Genomic DNA, 26,226 nt, shown 5'->3' with positions numbered 1-26,226 from the left:
TTTTGTGAAAATAGACTTTATTATAATAAAATGTCTTTTTAAACAAATACCCCCACCATTCCACACCCCTGGAGACCAAGGCCGGGGTGGGGGTTCAGTCGAACGATCTCCCACCACAGTGAAGGAAACATGCAGAGACACTCACCCAGCCGCAGGGTTAGAGGGGGTGGTGAGGGTAAGGGTGGAGAGCTCTCTACCCCATTCTGGACAGGGAATGTATGAAAATAGCTGCATAAATCTGTCCTCTTCCTCAGCCCCCAGACTCCAACAGGGGCCAGAGGAAAATGATGCAAACGAGAAGTTGAATCCAATGAGCAAAATAAGGCAAACCCAACTCCTGCTTTCTGCCCGCTGGCCCCAGGGCCTTTGGGGGTGGGACACACAGGGGCCAGGAGGCCGGGCTGGCAGGGAGGGGTGGAGCACTATGGAGCGGGGTTAGGCCCGCTTTGGCATGGTCTGTCTCCTTCCTGGGCCTGTGCGGTGGAAGCGAGGTGGAGGAGGCTGGACTGAGGCACTGAGTATGTACATATATACAGGGTTCCGCCCGCCTGCCCCATGGGGAGGGGGGCTCCAGGGGATCCAGTGCAAACTTGCCTTCAGGGAAAGGAAGACATGTCAGGATAGCCTGCGCCATCGGAGCGGGGAGGATCAAAGAAGGGACTAGCATCGTGTGGCGGGAAAGTAGGCATAGGTGGATGGACGGGGAGTCAGTCACAGGTCCTGGCTCTGTGACTGAGGTGCTCAGCAACCTTGACCGAGTGATTTCCTCATTCTGCGGCTCAGTTTACCCTCCTATAAGAGGAAGGTGCCCCTCCAGAGGATTCATCCTTGAGGACGCATCTAGCTCTGACCTTCAAAGAGTCTCTGATTCCCATCCAAGTGCCACAGTGTTAACTCAGAAGAATGGGCGTCCAAGGCCTTCCCCACCCCTAGACCCCAGGGGCCTCAGGGGGCCGCTTCTGCCCGCAGGATGGGCCACAGCATCACTCCTTCTTCCCAGAGCCCAGTTTCCTTAGGAGCTGTTTTCCCTTGGAGAGGAGACCCCACACCTTCTCGCTTGTGCCCTGTGGCCCCCCCAGTTCAATTGTGGGGAAGCTGCCAGGGCCAGGGGCACAGGACCAGCCTCTGGGCAGTAGGGGCCCTTGTGCTGAGCTGGCCCAGTCCTGAAATGTGAGAGAAAAGGGACAAAGTCAGGGCCTGGCTCCCTGCCCCAACCTGACACCTTCGCCCTACAATCTCAGGTACTTACAGCCCTCCATGTCACAGACCCATGGTCAAGAACCAGAGCCCCACCATCCCCCCCCCCCCACTTCCCCCAACACACAGAGCTCAGAGAGGTGAATGCTGAGGGAACACTAAGCTGGAAGTCAGAGGGACAGACATAGAGTCCAGTTCTGCTTCCAGAACCTGGGCAAGCCGCTCCCCTTCTCTGGGTCTTCCTAAAGGGTACTGGGCTGACAGAGCTCAGGAGTCCTCAGACCTACCCCTCGGGATGGGTGCCCCCAATTCCCCCATGTCACCCCCTCACAGCAAGGAAGACCAGGACCACTTAGAAGCAGCCACCGCCGCCCCCCTGCCCCACTAGGGAAAGCAGTTCCTGCACTGCCTCACAGACAGAAGCAGCACGCTCAGCCAGTCCAGCAGATGCAGTGTTCCAGTCCCATGAGGAGGAGATTGGGACTCTTCCTTAAATGACCTCTCCGAGGGCTGTGGGGAGCCAGGGCCAGAGCCGCACCACTCAGCCCCACCGCTAGCTCTGGAGGCTGCCCTGCTGCTTCTGTCAGCATATGTCCCCTGCTGAACCTCCTCCTAGCTCCATTGGCAACCATGAATGGCTCCCCTTGGCACAGGCCCAGCCAGTGCCATTAGTGGCCTAAAGGACAGGGATTGGGTGAACTGGAGAGCCACCGGGAAGCCTCCCTACCCCTATTCCCCATTCCCACATCCTTACCTCGACCTCCTGTGCCTGGCACAGCCCAATCAGATCTTGCCTGCCAACGAATTCCCCACCCCTGCCCTCCAGTCCCTTCCTCAATGCCTGCCCCCGACTCACCACCACAGCCTGGCAGTCTCCTGGCCAGAGCCAGCCATAAAGCCCAGACCAGAGGCAAGAGAGCTGGGTGCCCAGCCTAGGACCCCCCAACCCAAGGCCTTGGTGACATGGCAGGGCCTGCCCTCAAAGAGGTTTGCCGGCACCTAGAGGCCAAGGTGTCTACTACTAACCAGCCACGCCTTCCCAGGGCTCCTTCCATAGCATCCCAGGAAGGAGGGGTTGCTGGGGAAACAAACGAAGGGGCCTCTGAGCCCCAGAGACAAATGGTTTGGGGTTATCTATGGATTTCAATCGTTCAAGCCCCCCTTTTATTCTCTCTGGCAGAGAAAATTGAGAATTGGAAGTAAAATCATACATCTGATCCCCTAACAGGTCATGATGCAGAGGACAAGGGTGGGGAGACTATTATTACTGGTGGAATTACCATATCATCCTTCTGTCACCAATAATAATCACAATATTATAATACCATAGTCATATGGTATCATAATACACAGATGAGTCACAATATGGATGTTACACCACATTCTATAAGCTGCATGAGCTATAGAATATGAGGAGTCAGCTAATATGGGGCATTATATACTAAAATGACATGTATTCCTATAGCAGCTGGCACTGCCCAAGGTAAAAACAAAAGGAGAGGATGATCCTGCACCCAGATCTGGCTCCACAGCAAGATCTCCCTCCCCCAATCCCTAGGAGAAAGCAGAGAAGCCAGGTCAACTCCAGTATTCAGGACAAAGGAGTGCTATCTGATTATGGTGATGTAAGGAGTGGGGAGTCACATGAACAGAGGGGGCCAGTCCCCCACTTACATGTTGCTCTCTCTATATATATCTATCTCCATCTAGCACTGGACTCGTCTCCTCCTCATTCTCTGAAGAACAGGGAACAAAGAGAGGAGTTGGGTTATGGACTGACTCACATACTCCCTGCCCAGTCACCAGGTCACTCAGCTCACAGGAACTGGTCCTGCTTTGCACAGCCTTTGCTTCTGTAAATATTGCGGACAGATGCCCAGGGTTTCCCCCTGGGGCCAGGACCCATCCCCTCTCCCTGCGCCGTCAAGCTGTTAACTCAGCTGTACTCCACCCACCCCAAGGAGAAGCAAGCTCTAAGAACAAGGACCCAGGAAGCTTGCTGGGCCTTGCTGGGTAACTGGCTTTAAAAGACACCTGGGAGACAGGGTAGGAGGTTCCCTGAAACCCGGGCTATGACTAGTTACAGGTGTGAGGGCTAGAGGGGTCCTTTTTCACAAGGCCCCTCACCGACATCAGCCCGCGGGGTGTGGGTAGCTGGGAGAGATGGGCCTGGGATCAGGGTCACAGCCGTCATTCCTCTGCAGAGAGCGGCACATACTGGGAGGGAGCTGGCCCTGGCAGGGCTCTCCCTCGAAGCCTCACTCTGCACAGTGCTCCCCCAGATTATAGCCAACTGCTCCCCTCCCACAACACTGTCTGAGCCCCCACCACCACTCTGGCAGGGTACAGCCCCAACTCCTGAGCTGGGAGCCCAGCTCTTCACTGACCTGACTCTCGGCCTGGGATGTCCCAGGCTCCCTGTCTGAGCTGCCCGCCTCAGGTCCAGGGCCCTCCAGGAAGTTGGATGGAACCAAGCCCCTCTGTCCATTGAGCTCCCCCTGGGGAGGAGATGCTGATGAGGCTCAGACTAGGAAAGAGGCCTCAGCCCCACCCCGTCAGCCCTGGAGCCCCTGGGGGAACAGCCTGAGGTCAACATCACTGTCATGGCCTGGTCCATGTCAATGCCTGGTCCATTCCTCCAGGTTTCCTTCAGGAACCCTTGCTCATCCCTGTCCCTGGCTCTGGTAGAGCCCTCCCTGGAAGGGCTGGTGAAGGGGGTATATATAGCAACTCCCCGCCCCTCCCCATGTTCTCACATAGTAGAAACCATCATCGTCCATGTCACCGAACACAGTAATGATGTCGCCTGCCCGGAAGGGCAGCTCTGCCTGTGGAAAGCCCAAGAGGCCGACGTCAGCCCTGGGGAGGCCCTGCACCACCCCCTTGGCTGGGCTGTCTGTGGGGGTCCTCACCTCCACATCCATGTTGGGGGAGCTCTCCCGAGGGTTGTAGTCAAATGCAGCCACCATGGAACGGGAGGATTTCAAGCTGGCAGAGGAGACCTGCTGGGGGCGGCCTGCAGGAGAAGGGGGAGAGGACTGGGGACTCTCTGGACCCCCTACACCATACCATCCTCCACACTGCTGAGCCCCTATTCACTACCTCTCCACTAGCTGCAGCCCTTGGAGAGAGCCCAGAGGGGCCACCCAACCCCACCTCTCCCCAGTCTCCCCTGCACAGGAATGGCCCCTACCTGCACAGGGTTGGGCAGAGCCTTCTGCCTCAGCTGTGGAGAGAATGTGCAGGTGAGCCCTGCCCCTCACTTCCCTCCTCATCCCAGGCTGGGGGTGGTGCAGGGCAGGCAGGATGCTCGGTCTCACGCAGGGGATACAGGAGAAAAGATGTTCAGGGAACAGAGCCCAGCCCTTTGGATTTGGTAGTAAACTAAGACCCAGAAAAGGTCAAGGACTTGCTCCAGGCTGCACAGAATTTACAGTCGGGTGCTTTTTGGAGCAGAGGCCCTGGCAAACCACTCCCCGTCCCCATTAAAAGGACGCTCCCCAGTGGAGGGAATGGATGTGGGTGAAGGTCTGCCCTAATTCCCTTTACCTGCTCAAAACCCCACTCATGTCTCCCCAGAGAGCCAAGCAGTGCTCCCCACCCCCACTCATCCTCACAGGCCCCGAGGGAGAAGGGGGTCTCACCCACCTTTCTTGGAGCGGCGGGGCTTGGGGGGAGGCCCAGCTGTGCGGGCTGTAGAGTACACAAAGGGACCATTCCCTGATCCAGAAAGGCAAGTATATGTAAGAGAGAAACTGAGGCAAGGGAGGGGGACAGAATAGTGTCTCTGGAGTCTCCTCTTTGGACTGTGCCAGGGTTCTTGTGCTCAAGTTTCTAAAGGGCTTTCCTCTCCCATCCTAGACCTCAAGGACCCAAACTTCATGGCCCATCCCCTCTGCAACAGACCCCCGTTCCACGTGGCAAGCTAACTGCTGTGGCCACACTGGTCTCTACAAGGCTCTACAGGTTCTGCTAGACTCCGGATAAATGATGTTCCCTGGCCACCCTGGACATACAGATGGCTCAGGAGGGACTGAGTTGGAGCTGGGGTGGTGGGAGGTAGGTAAGGGACAGCAGCAGGACATACCTAAGCCTTCAGTGAGAATATCTGGGGACAAATAACCCCGCTGGAGCAGCTGCTGTCTCTCTGTGGGACTGTCCACAGCCACCTCAGCCACCATGTTGCAGGGGATGTAGCCTGTCCGACCCCCACCTTCACCGCGGTAGAAGCCATCGGCATCCTTGTCCCCAAACACCTGCAGGCAAAGACCAGTCATCTCAAGAGGCCAATACGGCTTGCTCCCTGGCTCCAAGGCCCTGAGCCCCACAGCACCACACTCAGAATTGAAGAAGAATGCTCTACCTTCTGTGGGTCGTGAAACAGGAAACAGGGGGAAACAGCCAAGAATAAGGATTCATACAGCATCACTCACTGCCTGCACGTCCATCCCCCCAGCCCACCCCAGGCTAGATCTCTGTAACCTCTGAACAGCAGCAAAAAGCCTGGAGTAAATACTTGGAGACTCAGTGAAAACTGTAACGTTACCAGGAGCAGTTACACTGTGCGGTGTGCCCGGGCCACTGAAGTAACCCACATGCCCTGAACCTAATCCTCAACCATCTCTGGGAGGTGGACATGAACATCAGCCCCATTTTACCACTGAGGAAACTAAGGTCCAAAGCAGCTAGCGCATCTACTCAAGGTTACACAGCTGCAAGTGTCAGTCAGGACTCTGGCTCTGGAAGCTGTGGTCTCCCCCGTGAAGGCTAGGACACCTCCAGTACAGGAGAGGAGAGAGGGTGGGGGACCTGGACAATCAGTCAGTCACCTTCAGGATCTGGCCCTCCCGGAAGGGGAGCTCCTCTTCCCCAGCGTCAGGGTTGGGTGACATTGACACCGGGTCATAGTCAAACAGAGCCACAAAGGCCCTGACAGGTAGGTCCTGGTAAACCGGCGCTTCTGCCGGGGGGCTCCTCAGAGAGGCTGTGGAAAGAGCGATGACAGTAAGGTCTCGCCGAAGGGTTAGGTCAGGAAAGTCCCCTTCGGCCTCACCCAGCCCCCCTCCGGTGCTCACCCAACTCGGTACCGCCCGTCCTGGGGGCCTGGGCCCCTCTCCGCAGGGGGCCCCTCCGCCCAGAGCTGTCCTGCCCTCTGGGCTCCCCAGTCTCTGTTGCCTGCAAAGAGAGCGCAGCAGAGAGCAGAAGTGACACACCAGCCGCTGGTGGGGCATCAGCAGGGGCAGGACCCCACACGCGCTCCCCAGCTCTGCCCCGTCAGCATAAGCAGCACAGCAGAGCCGGGACACAACATTCCTCTCCTGGAGCCTGGGCCCAATCTCTCGGAGACATCAGACACCCCCACGGAGGGAGGAAGGGTGGAAGGGGAGACCCCGGCTCCGGCCACCCTTGTTGGTGAGTGCAGAAGAGGGAGGGTCTCAGAGCTGGCCGAGGAGCATGGGAGAGGAGGGCCTCTTCTCAGCATCGGGGTCGGGTGATGCGGGACATCACCGTCAGGGTCCTGAAGACGTAACTAAGCTAAGCACAGGGCCACCCTGCCCAGAGGCAGGGGGCTGGCTGGCGGCAATTGGCGACTAGCGGTAACAGAATATTGTGCATCCCAGTTCCGACAGGCAGAAGCAGCAAAGCAGTGGAATGCGGGTGGGAGGAGGCGGGTGAGGGAGCCCAGAGGCCCAGCCCCACCTCTGCGGATGGAGGCGGCAGCGTGGAATGGGAGTGGCTGGTGGGCAGCAAGCAGAGCCACCAGGCGGCAGCAGGCAGGGGGCTGCCAGGGTGGGCAGTGGGCACGGACCCGGGAGGGTGGCTCCTTGGCTCTGCCAGTCGCACCGCGGCCTCTCCGCTCTGGCTCCCCCTTCTCCCAGGCCGAAAGGCGTGGGTAGGGGGTGGGGCCCGAATTGGCCTTCAGAGGCCCCCTGGACCTTCCTATGGGGGCCGTGCCCCAGGCCTCCCCATCTCCAGGGTAGCAGGAGCTGGTGATGCTGATGCCACCGCTGCCCGCCTCCTGCTCGTCCTCAGAATCATATTCGATGCTGATTTCCAAGCACTTGGGGGAGAAGCAGCCGGCCAGGCTAGATTCTGGAGCCCGGCCACGGGAGCATCTCCGGGAAGGGGCCGGCCGCCCTCTCCCACCAGCCTCTGGCACACCCTTGGTCCCCTCGCCCACAGGGGGGCTGCCCCTCTCCCGTGTGGGGCCCGGTCGTCCGGAGGCCTGGGGCCCGCCGTTGCTGAGAAGTCGGCTGCAGTGTTCACGGGGATCTGGGGACCGCCTGCGGTTTGGGGGCTTCTCAGGGGAGCCACTTCCTTTCCTCCGGATGCTTCCACCAACTAGTCCGGGTATGTCTTCCAGGCGGTCCCCACCCCTGCAGGGCTCTGGAGACAAGGGACACAGACCAGGTCCTCGAGGCTGACCACTGTCACAGCCCAGCCCCAGCAATGCAGACTCGGGTGGGCCGGGGTCTCGAGAAGAACAGCCTGCCCCTGGCCTCTCCTCGTCTTCCTCATCCTCCCCCTCATCTTCCTCGTCCTCCTCTTCTTCCTCTTCAGGGATGCTAAAAAGCTTCTTGCTGCAGAACTGCTGGAGGGGCAGCTCCAGGATCTGCTCCAAGATCTCCTCGTCGCTGTCGGTCTCACAGAAGGGGTCAGGCTGGGGCTGGGGCTGGGGGGAAGGGCAGTGGGGAAGAGAGGTCCGTGGGAAGAGGAGACAGCTGTGATCTTTGTCCTCAAATGAGGGGAGGGGTTCCATGCAACCCCACAGCCCTCCCTCAGCTTCCTACAAGAGGAAAGACCAGAGAGGGGGCTGGCCCAAAGCCACACAGCAAGTCCAGAGCACAGCCAGAGGAGGAATTAGAGAACACACCCCAGGAACAGGCTGCACAGATGTTGGGGCCCGAGGGCCAGGAGCAGCAGGGAGAAGACCACACCTGTGACAGCAGGGAGGCCTCCCCACCCCTCCCCAGAGGCTCCCAGAAAGGATCTCAGGAGACCAGGGTGCTGCATGTGGCAGGCTGGAGTGGGAGAAGGGGCAGAAGAGGGCTCCTCAGCCTCTCCTTTCTTCCCAGGAGGGCAGAATCCTGAGTAACTTCCTATCTACTGCTCGGGACAGGGCCCAGGCCACACACCTAGAATGTTGCTGGCACTCAGTGGTGGTTGGAGCAGCTGCTGACACGAAGGACAGAGACCCGAGAACCAGAGGTCTAGGGCCACGAGCCCATCCTCACCCCGTTACCTTGGCCCCATTCTCCCCGATGCTGTTGCCAACAACCTGCTTCTGGAAAGAGCAAGTCCTGGAACTCAGGTCCTCTTCCTCCTCCTCCTCGTCCTCCTCCTCCTCTTGGATGTCTGAGAGATCTGAATTGCGGCCATGGTCCACAAGGGAGTTCACCAGACGGACCCCGAGCTCTGCCGTGTCCTCCCTCTGCAAGAGGTGAGACACAGGAAGACAGAGGGAAGGGTTTGAGGAGGCATAGGGGGCTCCAGTAGGATCAGCCCTAGCTGGAATGACAGGGGTCCCTTGGCAGAGGGAGAGAGAGTCATGTCCCAACTGGGGGGTGTGCACAAGGGTGGGGGTGGGGGGAAGAGGATAGTAGCCAAAAGGAAGAGGAATCTGGGAAGACAAAGTGACAAAGAAGCAGACACGGAGCACACACCAGAACAGAAACTAGATGGAGAGGACACCCAGATTCTGGCTGGCAGAGGCAGGGAGGCAGGCCCCAATTCTCTGGGTGGCCCAGTGTGTCCCCAGCTCCGTACCTCAGCCCTGGGCCTCAGCCCAGACCCTGCCTCTCCTCCGCGGCAGGCCTCAGCACAGGGCACCCGCTGGGCGAGAGCTCCTTGGGTGGAGCAGGGTGCCAGAAGGGCCTCTTCCTGGGCCAGCGGTGAAGCTGCAGGGTCAGGAGCTCTCTCTCCCACAGCTGGCTCGCTGGCCCTCCCGTCCTCTGAGGTGCCCAGCACAGCTGCCCCAGCCTCCTCCTGGAATGGTGGGTACTGAGGAAGGGCCCAAGCCCTCGGCCTCTGTCCCAGCCTCCACCTGTTCCCCCTCTCCCCAGCAGGGTACCTGGGAGCAAGGTGCTGGGGGCTCCTCGGGGGATCCTTTTGCTGCCTCTCTGGGAGGGCTTGCTGGGGGGGCCCCGGGGGGCTCTCGAGTTCCGTGGGGGTCAGGGCGCCGGAGGGGAGAGCTGGGGTCTCCAGGCCCCGGGGAGGCTGGAGCAAGGGGTGGTCTGGCTTCCGAGCCCGGCCGCGGTGAGGGGCAAGAGACCGTGGCTGGTAGGCAGGCCGCCACTAGGGCTGGGGGGACAGGAGCTGGAATGGAGTCAGCTGACTCGCCGTGGGGTGACATGGTGCGCACAGCCACCTCACGGCACACTTGCATCAGCTGCAGCTGGGACAGCTCCACCAGCACGCTGCCTGCCGTGGGTGACGCCACCTCCATGATCTGCAGGTAGAGGGTAGAGGTGGAGGTGGCTGAGTCGAAGACACGATGATGGTTAGCAACGGCAGTCAGCATGATGCCAGGCAGCACACTAAGGCCTTGGCATGTCTTATCTCACTCAATCCTCCTGGCCACAGGGCTTCAGTGGTGGCCTGGTGTTTGAATCACAGTCGTCTGCTCTCAAAGCCCATGCCCTCGACCTATCTGCTTGCCCAAATGGGCACCCAGTGCCCAAATGCCAGCGGCAGGGCATCTCTGTGCCAGGTTGGGGAGATGAGGTCTCTGAGCACGGCAAGGAGAGACCCATATCCCAAGGAGAGACCCAGAGTCCCCAGGCCATACCTTTTGCCCATCAGCATAGATGGCATAGCCCGTGACCCGGACGCCATTGGAAGTGCCAGCAGCATCAATTGTTACTGGGAGCCAGCTGATGATCAAGATTCCAGGGGAGGGTCCCGGCTCAATCTGCACATCCAGGGGGGCATCAGGTGGGCCTGAGGGGGGGACGGTACCAGACCCAGGTATGCAGGACACTCACCTGCAGAGGCACCAGCCTCGTTTCCCACTTCCCTGAAAATGCACTTCCCCTGGTCTGGCCTTCTGAGTATTACAAAGTGTCAAAGCCCAAGCAAGCCTGCATACCTGCTGGGAGTGTGGTGAACTGCAGGGTGGCAGCCCGCTGCTCCGGCCTTTCCCAGCCTGGTTCCCAGGACTCTCGAGGTGGGAGCTGAGCCTCCACTCGGGCCTGATAGAGAGTACCAGGCCGCAGGTGACAGAAGGTGGCCCAGTAGGTGCTGGGGCGGGCAGGGGGGCACTCTTCCCCATTGAGGTAGACGGCATGGGCCAAGTTGCTATTGCCGGGCACCCAGGTGATCTCAGCAGACGTGGCTGTCAGTCGATGGACCCGCAGCTGGCTAGGTACCACCCCGGCCCGGGTACCCACCACCAAGCAACAGCGCAGAGGGTCGGAGCTGCCCTGGCTGGTCAGGGCCTGCACAGAAACACGGAGGGGCCCGGCCCGCAGGTCCAGGTTCTCCAGCACAGCCTTGGGGGGCACCCCCGGCCCCAGGGCCTGACGCAGCTCCCCGTTCACGCAGATATGGTAGCCGCGTAACTCCACTCGCTCAGGAGGCGGCTCCCAGGCCAGCACCACACTGTGGGCCAGCTGCCTGAGGACCACCAGACCCCGTGGGTAAGGCACAGCAGGGGGCCCGCCCAGGCCCTCAGGCTGGGGGCTCAGACTGAGCTCGTCCCCCGCAGCCTCGTCCTCAGGTCTGGGCTGGCTGCGTCCCCCGCTGCTCTGGCCCCCGCTACTGCTGCCACCCCTGCCTGCACTCAGGAAACTGAGTTCGGGGCCTGAGCTGTGGGACAAATCGGCCAGCTCCGGAGGGAGGGAGGTCAGGAGGTCATCGTCGGACACACGCTCTACAAAATTGGAAGGGACCAGGCCCCTTCGGCCATCCATGAGCTCCCCTGGCAGAGGGAGGGCAGGGAAGGGGAAGACAGAGAGGAGGTAGAGAAAAACCAGTCCAATAAATGCATTTTAGCAACGGTTAGTGGGTGATCTTAAGCATTTGATCCAAACCAACATTTATCTGTGAGCACTTTTAAAAGGCAAGAACACTCAACATCTGCAGTAGAGGAGTCATTGCTAATATTCGTAGGTGTAATAACAGTACTGTGGTGATCTAGGACAGCGCTTCTTAAATGTTAATGTGCATATGAATCGCCTCAAGATTTGTTAAAATGCAGATTCTAATTTAGTTAGGTCTGGGTGGGGCTGCGAGTCTGCATTTCTAACAAGCTCCCAGGTGCTAGCACCACAAGGCTCTCCGAGAACCATGTTCTGAGGAGATGCATGCTGAAGGGCTAGGCGAAATGTCATGATGTCTACAACTCTCTTTTACATCACTTTTCATTTTTAACCTACAGATGGAAAAAGCAAATATGGCAGAATGTTAACAACTGTTGAACGCAGGTGGTGAGTATATAGGTATTCGCTGTATTACTCTTTCATTTTTCTGTACATTTGAAAACTTTCAAACTCCAAGGGCCTGAGTAGTAGGGACAGGGGTGCTCTTGAATTTCCCTTTGTGGAAAACAGACATCCTCAAAGGGAGAGGAAAGCACCACCTGATCAGGGTAAGGGAAGGACTCTTTAGCCACAAAAGGCCTAAGTGCCAGAGAACAGATTCCCATATGGTTCTAGAAGGGATGAGGACCCATAGCGAGCCTGTGTCTAGGAACATGACTGGTGGTCAGTCCAGGCGCTGACCAAAGGTAGTAAGTTCCAGTTCCCCTGAACACATGACAACAGAGGGATGTCAAGGAAGGAAGAAAGTGGGCACACAGCATGCCCTGTCACTGTTAATTTGGGAGAAGGGAAAGGATTCCCAGGGGACAGATGAGCCAAGGCTGCTATGCCTTATTAGGAGGAAGGGAAAGCAGAGGCCAGGGTTTAAGAAAGAGGGTGCTGAAGAGGAAGACAGGTCTGAGCTGCAGTGGGGGGACTTCCAGCTTCCCCAACACCCTCGCTCTCTGCTTATGCTAGGAGTGGGGAGAAAGCATGGAAACTTGAAGAAACAATAGTGATTTTCAATACATTAGAGAATATAAGCACTTGTAGTGGATCAAACGGTGACCTCCCAAAAGTATGTCCACATCCTAACCCATGGATCCTGTGAGTGTGGCCTTATTTGGAAAAAGCATCTTTGCGGATGTAATTAAGTTAAGGGGCCTGAGATGAGATCATTCCAGATTATATGGATGGGTCCTAAATCAAATGACAGGTGTCCTTATAAGAGTCACACAGGGAGAGACACTGAGAGAAGAGAAGGAGGAGGTAACGTAACTACAGAGACAGAGACTGGAGTGACGTGATCACAAGCCAAGAAACACCTGGAACCACCAGGAGCTGAAAGGGACAGGGAACAGAATCTCCCCTAGGGCCTCCAGAGGGAGTGTGGCCCTCCCGACACCTTGATTTCAAACTTCTGGCCTCCAGAGGTGTCACAGAATACATTTCTATTGGTAATTTGTTATGGGAGCCTGAGAATATTAATGTCAGCACTAACACTTAAGAAGGTAGGAGCCTCCACGCTAAGCACATCTACCGCCCTGTTGGGCTGGTGCTGGAGCCCTAGTCAGAGGCAGGCACACATTCCCGAAGCTCGAACCACCGACAGCAGTCCAGGCAGGACCAGACATAGAAGAAGCAGTTGCTTAGCTAAGTGTGATGACGAACATGGCATCCCAGCCCCTGTTGTCTCCATGCCTTTAAACCTATCCCAGATCATTTAGTTCAAATTCTAATCATTTGTGCTTAGTGAACATTTGTGTTCCTGCTGCCCCCCTCCAAGAAAAGTTGTTGGCTTCTGGGTTTTTGTTTTTGTTTTTTTCATGTAAAAGGTCATTTTCTGGGAAATATTTAATCCCACTTTCGGTCACCCATCCCTCTGAGGAGTTTAGCTCTTCCCCCGCAGTTCACAGCAGCTACTCAAAGAACAGATGCAGGGCCCGGGGAAGGCATGCTGAGTGGGCACTGAAGACCTGGCCTTACAAACCCAAAGCTTTGGGTGTTACGGATTCAGATCTAACCTCTTTCCTAAATCCCCGCCCCTGGTTATGGCCCTCACCCTGCCCTGCCTACACCGCAACCCAGTCTCAGCCCAGGGCCGTTCTCCCCGCTATCTGGCCAGGGCCAACCTGGGTCTCCCAAGACCATTTCTTCGGCAGGCCCCACCCTATTGCCCAGTTTCAGTAATGGGGCTTCTGTTCAGGTGTCTGAGCTTCCCACAGGCCCTGGAGCACTGCCCTGAAGCCCACGCCCTGCCTGGGCCCTGACACCTGCTGACTACTCACTGACACCCTTTCCTGGGCTCTAAACCCTAGTTCTCCCTCCCCCACACCCAGCTGGAGTCCAGCTTCAGATCTTTGCTACATGCCCAACTTCAAGGTCACTAGTGTTAAGCACTGCCATGCCCTGTCTGGAAGCACAAAAGCAAATTCAGCCAAAATTCCCCGTGACCCCATTCATCATCTGGACTGTGGCAGGCACTGCCCTGCCCTGCTTGGGGTAGGTCTGCAGTCAGACAGTGGCTCCCTTTTCTAGACCCGTTCTGTGTGGGCTGCCAGGTCTCTATATGCCTTTTCGCTGAGTCTGAAACGTTCTGGTGGCCTGAGCATGCCAGGGAGACCGTGTGGGTGGGTGGAGGTCTTTGTGAAGAGGGGCTCAAAAGCAGGGGGATGGACAGAATAACCCTGCCACCTTCCTACCTTCAAAAAAGCCATCCTCGTCCATGTTGCCATAGATGTAGATGTACTCGCCAGCAGTAAGCGGAAGCTCTGCCTCTGGGTTCTCATTGGGGCCCTCGAAGGGGTTGTAGCTGTTGAAGGAGGTGCAGAGGAGGAAGAGGACAGCGACCCACATCTTACCCCCATATCCCGTCTCCTCTCTCCCACTGTACTAGGCCTTTATGGAGACTTGGTTTTTCACCGTCAGCCAAGTAGAGCGCTAACTGTGCCCACCTGGCCCAACTGGGCAAAGAGGACATGTCCAACTGGGATCCCTGAACGACGCCCACCACCTCCAGAAGCCTCTATCTTCACCCAGCCCCTCCTCCCATACACCCCAAACACTAGGGAAATGGGGGCCAAGGGGAGGGTCCCACCTATAGCGTGCTAGGAACACCTGGATCCTGGCTCCTCCGCGGCTGCCCTCCGGTGCTGCTGGGAGCAGGGAGACACTGTCTGCCTCCAGCTCCTCCACCTCACTGGCTGTGTCCACCTGCAGGCAAACAGAAAGGGCCAGTCCTCTCCAGGCTCCAGGGCCAACGGCAAAGCAGGCAGGTTTCCAGAATGAGCCAGAGGACCTACTACTTTGAGAAGGGAAAGACAGCACATGCTGGACAAGGCCAGCAGCAATGAGCCTCCGTGTTTTCTAAAGCAGCACCCAAGCCAGCAGATCCTGGCAGAGCCAAGCTGCCCTGGCAAAGGGGAGTGAGTATAACCTGGATCTCTCCTGAGCCCTGACCTCTACTGTACCATCCCAGTAAATATGACCACGTTCCCCACTGAAGAGGAAGCCAACCACTCTGATGCACAGTGGGTGTCCAACGGCAGTTTGTCTCTTTAAGGGAAAAACACGGCAAAGCACTCCGACTGTGAAGAGCTGGAAGTCAGGAGGCAGAAGGTCCTGAGAAGCCCCTGTAAGGGGGGCACCCTGGGGGCAGACAGCGCAGCCCCTCCACGGCACAGCCAAAGCCCGCACCATCGTTCCATCCCACAAGGGGGCAGCAGAGGTTGGGGCTGGGTTCCACCGCTTTCCCCCAACCCCGGTCGGCAGGGCTGCTCCTGCCTTGCCCCCTCGGATTTCTGAGGTTTACGAAGAAGTAGAGAGAGGGACAAGGTGATCAAGCACTTGGTAATAATAATAGCGGCCACATGTTAAGCACCTACTGCGCGTCCTGCAGTAGTGCTCTTCCTTTTATCTTTTCATGTAACCCTCACGACAACATTTCAAGGCAGGTCCTATTAGCTCCAAAATCCAGACAAGGAAGCCAAAGCCCAGAAAGAGTCAGACACTTGCTTGCCTAAAACAGAGCTGGGATCTGAATCCCAGAACCCGTGTTCTTTCTCACACAACCATCTGCTTCTGCTACAGACACTCACATGAACAGTCTCATTATATGGATCCTGGCGCCCAAGCGTCTCCCTCCATCCGGCTCAGGACTCCAGGGCCTCTGTGAGCCCCAGAGGGGTGGGGCTGGGCGGCCCAGAGTAGGGCCGGCAGGTGAGCCCTGGAGAGCAGGGCAGCCTCCACCCGAGCTCCTGGCCCATAAAGAGGAATCTGCAGGCCCTTCTCTCCCAGGGCCTGGCTCCACTTCCCAACTTGGGCCCCCACAAGGCCCAGCAGCCACCCAACCCCTGGGGACCCCAGAGGAGAATAGGGCCAACCCCAGGCCCCTCCCCAGCACTGACCTCGGGTGTGGGGCATGACTTGGGGCTGTTGTGGACGGATTCAGAGCGAGAGGAGTTGGAGAGGGACTCTGCCTTCTTGGCCGTCCTTCGAGGGACCCCGACAACGGTTGCAGGGACAGGCTCAGAAGACTTTGGGGTGCAGCGCCCAGGAGAGCCCGGAGGGAGGTCAAGGTCTAAAGAGAAGATGGCACATGGGATCTGTGACCTGAGGAGGGACTAGGGAGCAAGGGCGGGGGTGGCTGCTTGGATATGGGGTCAGGCCCTCCATAGCCACGTTTCCTTACAAGAGGGAAACATTCGAGGAAAACTTACTAAGTAGAGGTGGAAGTGATTTACATACATTATTTCGCATGATTCTCAGAGCAGGTCAATGAAGTGCACTGAATTATTCCCATCTTACAGCTTAGGAAACCAGAGCTCACGGGTTTAGCAGCACACTCAAAATCACATGGGCTGTTAAGTGAGAGGGGCTGGGGATTCCGGATCTGACTGATGCCCAGCCCAGCTCTTTACAAGCCCTTACTGCTGGCTGCTGATTCCTAGTGTCCAATTCCCAGCCATAACCACAGAGGTCTTGCTGAAGGAGAGGAGCAGTGGTTGAGATGCCTGGCCAGACTCCAGGAGAGCCACTCTTGTGATCTCATTTCTCCCCCATCAGAGCCTTATTCCAGCCTGGCCCTAACTTGCCGTGTGACTTTGGGTGAGTTGTGCGCTTTCTCTGACCCTGAAGCCTCTGCTCTACACAAAAGCATTCCAGACAAAATGTCACTGGGGTCCACTTACCTTTGGGGCCAGACCCACGGCAGGGGTGGGGGGTAGAGCAGCAGCAGGGGGGTGGTGGGTGGTCCCCAAGGGTACTGTAGCCCAAGGCAGAGGTGAGTAGATCCAAGGGGCCAGGGTGCAGGCGGAAGGCCTGGAGCTCCTGTGCCAGGAGGCTGAAGCGCTCTGTTTGGCTGCGGCACTGCTCTTCCAGCTCTCGAACCCGGACCTGGGCCAAGACCTCCCATAAGCCACCAGGCCCAGCAAAGCTGCCCAGTCCTTCCTGAGCCCCCACACCAGGCTTCAGCTTCCACCCACCCAGCCCCAGGCCTAGGCACCAGCCCTCACCTGGCTGCCCCACTGCCTTAACAGTGTCTGAGCTGGGGGTGAAACACCAGAGCTGTGGGCGGGCTTCACTCCCAACCCTCCCGAGAAGGGCTAAACCCACCCCCCACTCAGCACACCCTCACACCCCAGGCAGTGGCACTCGCTCCTTCCTGTTGCTTCCGGGCCAAAAGGAATGGCTCCCACTCCCAGCTCCACTGCCAGCGTCTCCTCAGGAGTTTCTTTGGCTCTGCTGCTTGTCACCCTCTCAGTCAGTGACCCAAATCCCCACCCTCAAGAGAGATCCTGCACAGGAGCTAGGGACATCTTTATGGCAGGAAGGAGCCAATTCTCAAGAATTTTTCTCAAGTATCAGAAAAGTCCCAACGTTTGGGACTCTCTCCTGGCCAATATCAAGAGGGTCACGGGTTAGACTGGTGAGGAACTTCCTCATGGTCCGAGCGGCTGTGTTTTAGAGGAGGGTCGGCCCCGCATCTGCCAGGCACTGCGGCAGCTCTGGGCCGAGGAGGTGGCCCACACGTCCCGCAGGAATGCCAGTCCTTCCACAGGTTCTCGGGTCTGCTACACCCTCCTCTGTTCCACATGAGAGCTGGGACCACTGGGCCCTGAGGCAGGAGACCCAGCTCAGGCAGCCTGGACAGGTGCATGGGAGGGGACAACCCAGGGAGGCGGGGGGTCAGGAGGCTGTACCTGCATGGAATCCAGCGTCGACTGTGGCAGGAAAGGAAAGCAAAGAGGACAGGTTAGAACCCTTCACCCTGCGGGTCACTGCGCAGAGAGGGAGAGAGGGAGCAAGGGCCCAAGTGGACACCACCTGGTCGGCTCCCTGGACTGACTGAGCAGTTCCTAAATGGAAGGGTATTTCAGGCAAAGGCAGCCTCTGGGGGTGGGGGGTAGTGGGGGCTGATGCCACCAGACCCAGGAGCCCCTGCCCAGCTGTGCCCCTGCCTAAGAAGTGGGCCAATAGTGGAAGGGATTCCCGAGGCTCTGGAGCACCTAAGGGCCCTTCCTTAACCCCACACCCTCCACACCCACCCAGTCCATTCCAGCCCTCTCTGAACGTCCCTGCCTTCTCCCCAAACTGGTGTTGCTGGTGGCCACTTCCAAGGACCCTACCTCCAGCAGCTGCACAGCCCCTTCATGTTCCCTCTTGGCTTCTGCCTGGGCCTACAGGTAGGAGGAGGCAAAAGTTGGAGAGGAAAGGTGAGTAACAGGGGAGGAGAGAGAGGGAGATGGATGGGGGGGGGGAGCCGTAAGGGCAAAGCAAGGGAAGAAAAGGAAAGGGGAGCTGGGAAGGGGGAGGCTGAGGGCTCGTCCCTCCCAGATCCCACCCCAGAACCATACCTTAGGCCAGAAGGTAACGGTGTCAAGGAGAGGCACGTCTGATACTGTTTCTCTCTTTCTGGGACATCCCCCCTCTGGTCCCTCCTACCTCTTGGGACGCTCCTTCTCAGCCTCCTTCACCTGCTCCCTTGCTTTTGCCCCTTTTGAGTGTTAGGGTGCTACAGGGCACAGGGATGGGCACAGGGCACTTTACACTCTTCGCTCTCCCAAGGAGTCCCATCTAGTCACACGACTGGACACACTGATGACTCCGAACCCTATCTCCATGACCAACTTCCCCATGACTCCAAACCCATAGATCCAACTGTCTTTGAAGTGTCCACTTGTATGTTTAACACATAACCCAGACTTAGCCAAGACAGGACTCAGAACTCAGGACTCCCTAACTCTCACACCTGTTGCCCCTTCATCCATCACCTCCTAGAGAGTGAAGAGCCCCACACTCCATTAGGGTTTACTCAGCAAATGGCTAAAAGAAGCAGGAGCTCAACTAGAATCCTATGGAGTTTTGTCAATTCCATCTCTAAAATATACTTCACATCCTTCCACTTGTTTCCACCTGCATCGCCTGCACCCTCATCCAGATGGCCGTCATCTCCCTCCTGAACTGCAGCAGCCCCAACACCTGACCACCTGCCTCCTCACCCACTCCCCCAATCCACCCTCCACAGTGCTGCTCATGTGATCTTCTAAAATGATTAATCAGATCATGCTACTCCCCTGCTTGGGACCTTCCAACAGTTTCCAACCCCTCAGAGAACAAAATACGCACTCTTCTTTAAGGCCCGACAAGATCTGGCTCTTGCCTATTCCTGCTGTTCTCTAACCTATCATAATCTATCCAACTGGTCTGGACCCCCGTGCTCTTTCCTGCCACAGGGCATTTGCGCTTCAATTCTCCTACCTGGAGTGCTCTTCAGCCGGCTCCTTCACACCCTTAACGTATTAGAGGCCTTCCCTGCCCACCTCTCTAAAGTGGCCCCTGGCCCCACCCTAGTCACTCCGTCACACCACCCTGCTCACTTCCCCCCACCAGGGCCTGTCAGTGACTGGGGTTGCCTCACTTGCATATCTGCTTATTTGCTGGTTGGCCTGGGACCTGATCTTTCCCCACCGCTGTCCCCAGTGCCTAGCACAAAGCCTAGCACTCAGTGGGTGCTCAGTAAATGCTCACTGGATGAGCAGCTGACTGAGGAGTCCAGCAGCCTACCACCCTTCCCTCGCCCCTGCCCCCACCTGCTGCAGCCTCCGGACCTCCTCCTGCTTCTCCTGCAGGCTGATCCGAGCCTGCTCATGCTCCACCTCGAGCTGCTGCCTCCGCTGGGCCACCTCCCGCATGTGCTAAAACACAAGACCTTGGGTCAAGGCCAGAGCCCGGCTCCACCATTTCTGTAGATCTAAGACGTGGGAGCTCTGGACACCATGTGTTCTGGGTGCCTTCTGTTAAGAAGGAAACCGAGGCCAGAGAAGGGCAAGGCTGGTGGTGCCAGGACTGGGGCTCAGACCCCAGTGCCCCACATAGGGCACGTTCTACCGTCCCACTTTCTCCTTGCATCAGGGACCAAGACCCTCCCCCCACCTATGCAATCTCCTCACCTTCAGCACCTGCTCCAGGCTCTCCAGCTTGCTCTGCAGGCCCTGGCTCTTTCGAAGGGCCGAGTCCCTCTCCTGTGTCACCCCCAGGAGCTGGCCCCTCAGCTCTGCATTCTCCCACTCCACCTGGAGAGGGGGGAGTGGCAGGGAGCTGGGTGTGTGAGCCTTGTCCCAGCAGCTCCCTCACCAGGGGGAATAGTACCCTTCATACTCTGGCCCAGTGCAGGGGGCACAGAAGACAGCCCCCTGCCCAGGGACCAGGGCCCCAGCGAAGCCCAGCCCCACAGCCCGTGGGCAGAACCGCTACCTGCTCTTTTTCCGTGGCTCTCCCACTGAGCCGAGAATTCTCCTCCACGAGGCGGGCATTCTCATTCTGGGCTTCTCTCAGCTGCAGTTCCTGAGAGACCAGGGGAGCTCTGGGCGGGGGTCTGGCACCTACACCCCTCCTCTCCCCACACAGAGGACCCTGCCCTCCCAGACAAGGTCTTCCTCCCCCACCTGGACCCTGCGCCAAACAGGACAGGAGAGCCCCGAAGGACAAGAAGGGTGAAAGCAGAGCTGAGAGGGAGCCCACCACCTGGCTGGCCTCGGGGAGGCCCTCGGGAGCTCACCAGCTCCTCACATCGCCTCTGCTTTTTCCGGGCTTCCTGCTCCAGGCTCTCGCATTTCTTTCGCTTCTTGCTGAGCTCTGACTCCTGTGGGGTCGGAACCAAGGGCTCCTCATGTGAGAAGGCAGACCTGCCCACAACTGGTCGCCTCCAGCCCTTGACCTGGGACTTACCAGCTGCTGCACCCTCTGCTGTTTCTCTGGCTCCCCTAGGCCCGTGGGTGGGTTTTCCACATCCTCTTGGGGCCTGGCCTGCAAACGCAGGGGGCAGTGGGGAGGCTGGCACCCAAGAACAGGGCCTCAGAGCAGCCTGCCCCTCTGCCCGGGCTGTCTGTGGCAGGCTCCCATGCCATCTCACGGTCAGCAAAGAGATCCCTGCCCAGGAATGGGGGCTGTAGGAAGGGGGTGCTGCCTGCCCATGCCTCCAGCTGATGTGGGAGTGCAGAGGCTGTGCCCCTGTGTCCTCCAGACATACTGCTTTGAGATCCTGAGACCCATGTGTGCCCTGGGAGATGGGTCCCTTATCCAGGCCAAAGCTTTCCCTTTTTAGCTTCCAACAGCAGCCCTGCTCTGCACTCAATAACTGTCCTGGGTGTCCTTCAGTGACTGGCAGAGAACTAGGAGGCTGCCTGAGCCCCCAGGGATGCGGTGCTCCCAGAGCTAGGAATTCTGGATCATCCAAACGTGGGCTTTGCCTAGAGCAGTGCAAGCCTGGCTAGACCCTCCTCCTAGCTTCCCCCAAGCCCACCCTGTCGCACTTCAGATTTATCTGTGCAAACTCTAGGGGAGGACAGGCCTTGATGGGAGCCGCATCTCCCTCCCTGGGCCAAGCAGAGGGGCAAAATCTGAGCAAGAAGCACCCCCACCCCCACCCCGCACCGAGGCCTTGGTCCCTATGGAATCCACCTTCTCCCACCCCTGTTTCCAGAACGAGGTGAACCCAGGTGCCGACCCAGTAGAGAGGATGGAGAGGAGCCAGACCTATAACTTCTGGGGGTCCGGAGTGGGCTCACAAGCCCTCGCGACACAGGCCGCCTACGCCCAGCACCCAGCGAAGATCGCTCGTACCTGGAGCCGAGGGGGACGCACCGCCACCCCCGGGGAGCCGGGGCCGGGCCTGGAGGACCAGGCGGGAGCTGAAGGGGGCGTCCCCGCGCTGCGGCGGCGGCGGCGGCGGCGGGAGGCGGCGGCGCGGGCTGGGCCCCGGGCGGCTGCCAGGGCAACCGCGGATTTGCGGCCGGGCCGTACCACTGGCGGCGCGGCAGGGGCGACGGGGCGGGCCCCGCGGGGCGCAGGCCTGCGGAGGGCGGACCCCGAGTCGCCCGGGTCCGGCTCAGCGCAGGTACGGGCGACCCTGCCCCCTGGGGTCGGGAAAGCTCCCCAGCCCTTGGAGCGCGCACGCCACCACCGAGTCCTCGGGGCTCCGAGCGCTGTGCAGGGAGAGATACCAGAGCCTCCCCCACCCCCATCCCCGGACGCCTACACACCTGCCCTGGCGCCAGAGCTCACCTCTCCCGGGGCCCCGGGGGCGGGCGCCCCTGCTCTGGCCGGGGCAGCGGGGCCCGGGGGCCGGGGCGGCGGGGGTGGCTCCTGCTGGTTGCGCAGGGCGATCTGCCTCTGCAGCCGCAGCACCTCCCGCTGGGACTCGCGGAGCAGCCGGTCGAAGTCCCTCACGTGGAGCCACTGGGGGCCCTCCTGGTTGGGGGACACGGAGAGGAGTCAGGCCTAACCCTTGCCCGCCCCCCACCATCCCCGGCGGAGCCCGCGCTCCACGGTGCCGGAGCGGCTCCGATGCGCGGGAACGTGCACAGCCTCCCATGCATACATGCCTGGCCATAGGTGCACGCGTGCACAGCCACATGCTTCCGCGAGCCCGTGTGCAGACCGTCAGAGTAACTCATTTACTGGGCACTCACGGTGTGCCCGGCACTGTGCTAAAATGCCTTGTGAACATCGCTCCACACAAGTGTGAGGTATGCGTGGATTCGTACAGCCAAACCCGCTGGCATACAGCCTGAAGCCTGGAGCACAGAAATTCCCAGGTCTGGGATTCATAGCTCCACCCCCTTCAGTTCAGGCTCCTTCTCCCGCTCCCACCTGGGCCGTTGCCAGGGGAACCTACTCCCCAGCAGCTTCTACCTTCCCGCTTCATTTGCATCTCATCAACATCTCGTCCACATCCCGCAAGCCAGGCAGGTGGCCCTGCGGAGGGCTGAACTGGAAGGGGTGACCAGGGCCTCCTCGCACCTTGCCAACCAGGGTGAGCCTGGCCTGCAGCTCCCTGCACTCCCGCTGCAAGGCAGCAATCTGCTTGTCCTTAGCCAGCAGGGCGCTGGCTGTCTCACTGAGGTCCCGGGCTCGCTGATGGGCCAGGGCCTTCCGGCACAACTCCAAGCTGGCCCCAGGACGGGGCACAGGGGCACTCACCTGGCCAGAGGAGGAGTAAGGCCAACGGTCATCTGAGGGCTGGGGCACTTCTCCCCACTCCTCAGCTCCTCCCAACGGAGGAATTCGGATGAAAACCTAGAAGTGTGGCCTCCTGCTTCTACCCTGTATCTGGGGCTTTAGGGGACCACTAGCCTCACTTGACCCCATCCCAGCAATTCTCAGACAGGACTGGAAGGGTTAACTCCACATCCTAGTTTAGGCCCAAAGGCTGCTGCTAATTGAGGGCTGCCACTGTCATGGGTCTTCATCCCTGCCCCCACCAGCCCTTCACCCAAAGATGAGCTCAGCGGGAGGCTGCAGCCAGCACCAGCACGTGGTAATCCAGAAACTCCCCGCCTGTTCAGGAACGCCCAACCCTTCCCTCCCTCCGGTAACTCCAGAAACCCTCAGCCTCCTAGCCCAGCCAGCATTTGCCCTTTCTACACCTTGGCCCCTGCGTTCCCGCTTTCCTGGGTGCCAGGAGTCCATGACTCCCGAACCCCACTCCCTCAGGCCCAGCCTGGCTCCCCTCTCCCTGGTCACCCAGCCTCCATCCAGCAGCCTCCCATCCTCACCACCTTCAGGTTAGTCTCCTGCAGCTTCCGGGCCCTCTCCTCCAGACGCTTGGCAATGACCGCCAGCTCGGCATTCTTCCGCTTCAGCCTCCGCACCTTCTCCTCTGTCTCAGGGAAGCTGCTCTTCCTCTGACAAGGGGTCAGCCAGAATTGGGGCATGCGGGGAGCACCCCGCAGACCCAATCCTAACTGTCCAGGACTTGAATTGGAGCCCTGGGCTCACAGGGGAGTCCTTGGGTACTCTAAGTAGGGGTTCACCCTCTCTGCGTCTTGGGATCATATCCCCTCCATGCAGCCCCCACTTGGAGGGATGCTTTATGGGATGAGGAGGGCACTGAGGCAGAGGGCTGGGGTGTCTGAGTCTGCCTTCCCCCAGCCCCAACCGGGACCCAGGACTCTCTTTCCAAGCCTCACCAGCATCTGATTTTCCTCCTTAAGGATGGCACAGCGCTGCTGCAGCTCCCCCAGGGCCCTCAGCAGCTCCAGATTGGGCCTGTCCCCAAAGCCCATGCTCAGCTTGCCCTGGCATGGGAAAGGACAGGACACGGCACCTCAGAAACACACCCTGCCTTGTCAAAGCCCACCTATGGAAGCATCCTGCCCCCCAATGGTCTAAGGAGACATGGAGACGAGAAGGTTCTCCCCCATGTCCTAGGCCTTCAGAGGGGAGCATGAGAGGCCTAGAAGGGGCCCCCACCGGCCTCCCCTAGCCCTGAGACCCTCTCTGCTAGTCCCCAGTTCTTTCCATCTCTGCCTATTTCTCCCTGGGAAATGCCAGCTCAAGCTCCCAGCCCCACCCCTCCAGGCTCCTTCTGGCCGCTCTGGCCCCTTGCTTCCCCCAAAGCCCTGGTCCCTCCATCTTCTACAGGAGGCTGCTCACACCTGCCCCAAACCTTGTCCTTCCTGGCTCAACCCAGCACTGAGCCCCCTCCCTTGAATCTGCTTCCTCTGGTCTCTGATTCCACCATACACCCCCACCACCCCCACCTCCCCCAGGATCCTCCAGCCCCCAAGGACAGAGACTCTCAGAGGAGGAGACACAGACAGACAGACTGTTAAAGAAAGACTCACGGAGGGAAGGGGCAGGGGCAGGGCCAGATGTAGACAGACAGGCAGAGAGTCAGAAGGACAGACATATGGCAAAAAATGGAGCCACTGAGATTCCTGCCCAGAGAAGGGATGACACACAGTCACAGAGAAGGACCCACAGACAGAGACAGGCCAGGAGAGGAGGAGTGGGCAGCGGGGTTACATATCGTGCCCAGGCTGGAGGCGCCAGTAGAGGCCCCACCTTGGAGACCCCAGCCCTCCCCAGCTCCCTTACCTTAGGGAGAGCCTCCACCTCCTCGTCCTCCAGCCTCGGGCAGCTGGGTCTGGAGCTTGCTGCTTGGTGCCCCAGGCTGTTCAGCCCGGTTTTGGTTCCTTCAGGGTCAATGCCCCCCATAGCCCCGGGGCTCTGGGCTCCCTCAGGCTCCGGCTCGGAGCTCTCCCCGGGCCTCAGCTCTCCAACCTGCCCAGCTGCCGGGATCTCAGCAATGCTTGGGGCTGCGCCTCCGGGTTCGCTCCCCTGGCCTGGAGTCCAGTTCTGCCAGGCGGGCAGGGCCCACGGCTCCATGGCTCTGGGGTCCCCCAGCTGTGGGAGAGGTGTCAGTTGCTCCATGATACTGCCAAGGGGCCCCAGGACCCAGGCCGGGGGACATCACCCAGCCAAATGGAGGGGCTGGCGAGGGTCATGCCAGGCCAGACCCTTTCCTCTCTGAGCTCTTGGCTTCACCGAGGCTCCATCCGAGGTTGGCTGTTCTTCCTCACCCACAAAGGAGGCTGCAGGAGTCCGAGCTTCCAGAGCTGAAGCTAGGGGTATGCGAGCTATGTTTGCTCGTGGCTATGTGTGTGCGCGGGTGTGTGGAGGAGCGAGGGTGTCCCCGTGGGGGCAGGGAGGATGTGCAGAGGCCACCAACAGCAGCGCCTGGCTGAGGGTTTGCGTGTGTCTCCAGCCCTGTCTGTTCAGGTCAGCGCTGTCTTGTGTGTGTTTGGAGGACAGGTGCCCCCACTCGTGTGTGCTGGGGGTAGTGGCTCTGTGTGTCACCGTCTGCCTGTTTCGGAGTTACCAGTTGTTTCTGTATGTGTGTGGGTGTCTGTATTGCAGGGCTGTGGCAGTGTGTGATGCTGTCACTGGTTGTGTCTGAGCAGCTCAGTGTTGTGCAGCCGTGTGCATCGGTGTCATTGTGTGTCCGTCAGCGTCTGTGAGTCTGGCTATCCATCACGACCCTCAGCCTGGCTAGGGTGTGCGGGAGCTGCTGGGGGTGATCCTCGACCGTCCGCTGTGGTCCTTTATCTCCTGCCCCTCTCTCTGCTGCTGCTCTCCCGCTTGCTGGGCAGTCGGCTGGTCCTAAGGAGGCCTGGGTCGGTGGGCTGCTTGCCTCATAGTCTCTGTCCCTGCTGGCCTCAGCTCTGGGGACTGCAAGGGTCCCCTACAGTCCCGGAGCCCCGAGATGGTGGGCGCAGAGGAGGGCTGAGCCTCAGAATGGGGGTGATGAGCAGGGGAGAGCCAGCCCTCCCCTCCCCTCCCCCTCCCTGTCTTCTCCCGCCCACCAATAGGAAGTCGGCTGCTGGTTTCCATGGTGATGGCGCTGGACTGGTGGGCTGGACCAGCAGGCAGGGTCGGGACAGAGGGAAGAGCAGGTTCCTCACGGGATCCCAGCCCAGTACCCGCTACATGTGGCCTCCCGCCCCTCTTCCCCACACGCCTTCCTTGTACTGAGGCGAGGGGGCTGCAGATGGTCCTCCCCACATCGGCCCCAGCCCAAGACCAGTAGAGACAGAGACAGGAGGCGGTATGACAGATAGACAGAGCCAGCCGTGAAGAGGGGCAGGTAGAGAAAAAATGGGATTTGAGATGAAACAAAGAGAGAGAGAGAGAGAGAGACAGAGAAATCAAAAGAATGAAAACAGGA

General features: G+C 59.1%; 1 protein-coding gene across 8 annotated transcripts; it reads right to left on the bottom strand.

The window, feature by feature from the left end:
* Positions 1-25,824, bottom strand: TSPOAP1 (TSPO associated protein 1). Of its 8 annotated transcripts, XM_006940154.5 has the most exons (32): positions 24,597-25,822; positions 23,687-23,794; positions 23,273-23,401; positions 22,518-22,697; positions 21,780-21,965; positions 20,445-20,522; positions 20,275-20,358; positions 19,971-20,060; positions 19,667-19,789; positions 19,307-19,411; positions 17,843-17,893; positions 17,417-17,437; positions 16,406-16,610; positions 15,623-15,795; positions 14,314-14,429; positions 13,919-14,028; positions 10,286-11,116; positions 9,986-10,137; positions 9,269-9,646; positions 8,965-9,183; positions 8,441-8,629; positions 7,007-7,870; positions 6,273-6,372; positions 6,027-6,181; positions 5,285-5,453; positions 4,846-4,917; positions 4,391-4,423; positions 4,110-4,213; positions 3,954-4,025; positions 3,585-3,695; positions 2,872-2,933; positions 1,027-1,163 (listed from the first exon to the last, which is right to left on the bottom strand). In XM_006940154.5, the coding sequence occupies exons 1-31, from the start codon at positions 24,930-24,932 to the stop codon at positions 2,904-2,906; spliced, it is 5,574 nt and encodes a 1,857-aa protein (XP_006940216.4). In that variant the 5' UTR covers positions 24,933-25,822; the 3' UTR covers positions 1,027-1,163; positions 2,872-2,903. The 8 variants fall into 8 exon arrangements, with proteins under 8 accessions (XP_019673175.3, XP_019673172.3, XP_019673173.3 ...); XM_019817616.3 differs by lacking the exon at positions 2,872-2,933 and having other exon boundaries at positions 1-1,163; positions 8,477-8,629; positions 24,597-25,823; XM_019817613.3 differs by lacking the exon at positions 2,872-2,933 and having other exon boundaries at positions 1-1,163.
* Between the last annotated feature and the right edge of the window lie 402 nt (positions 25,825-26,226).

Source organism: Felis catus, chromosome E1, assembly GCF_018350175.1.
Source record: "Felis catus isolate Fca126 chromosome E1, F.catus_Fca126_mat1.0, whole genome shotgun sequence".
Lineage (NCBI taxonomy): Eukaryota > Metazoa > Chordata > Mammalia > Carnivora > Felidae > Felis > Felis catus.
The sequence above is the reverse complement of the archived record's forward strand: the minus strand, read 5'-3'. Positions and strand labels throughout refer to the sequence as shown.

What these genes read in the sequence shown, in the direction of transcription:
- TSPOAP1 (XM_019817613.3), bottom strand. Translation starts at nt 24,932, where the DNA reads ATGGAGCAACTGACACCTCTCCCACAGCTGGGGGACCCCAGAGCCATG. An exon ending in AGGTCCGGAGGCTGCAGCAG is followed by an intron (nt 17,894 to 19,306) that starts GTGGGGGCAGGG and finishes TCCTACCTGTAG; the next exon opens with GCCCAGGCAGAAGCCAAGAG. An exon ending in GCCCCGCCGCTCCAAGAAAG is followed by an intron (nt 4,424 to 4,845) that starts GTGGGTGAGACC and finishes TTCTCTCCACAG; the next exon opens with CTGAGGCAGAAGGCTCTGCC.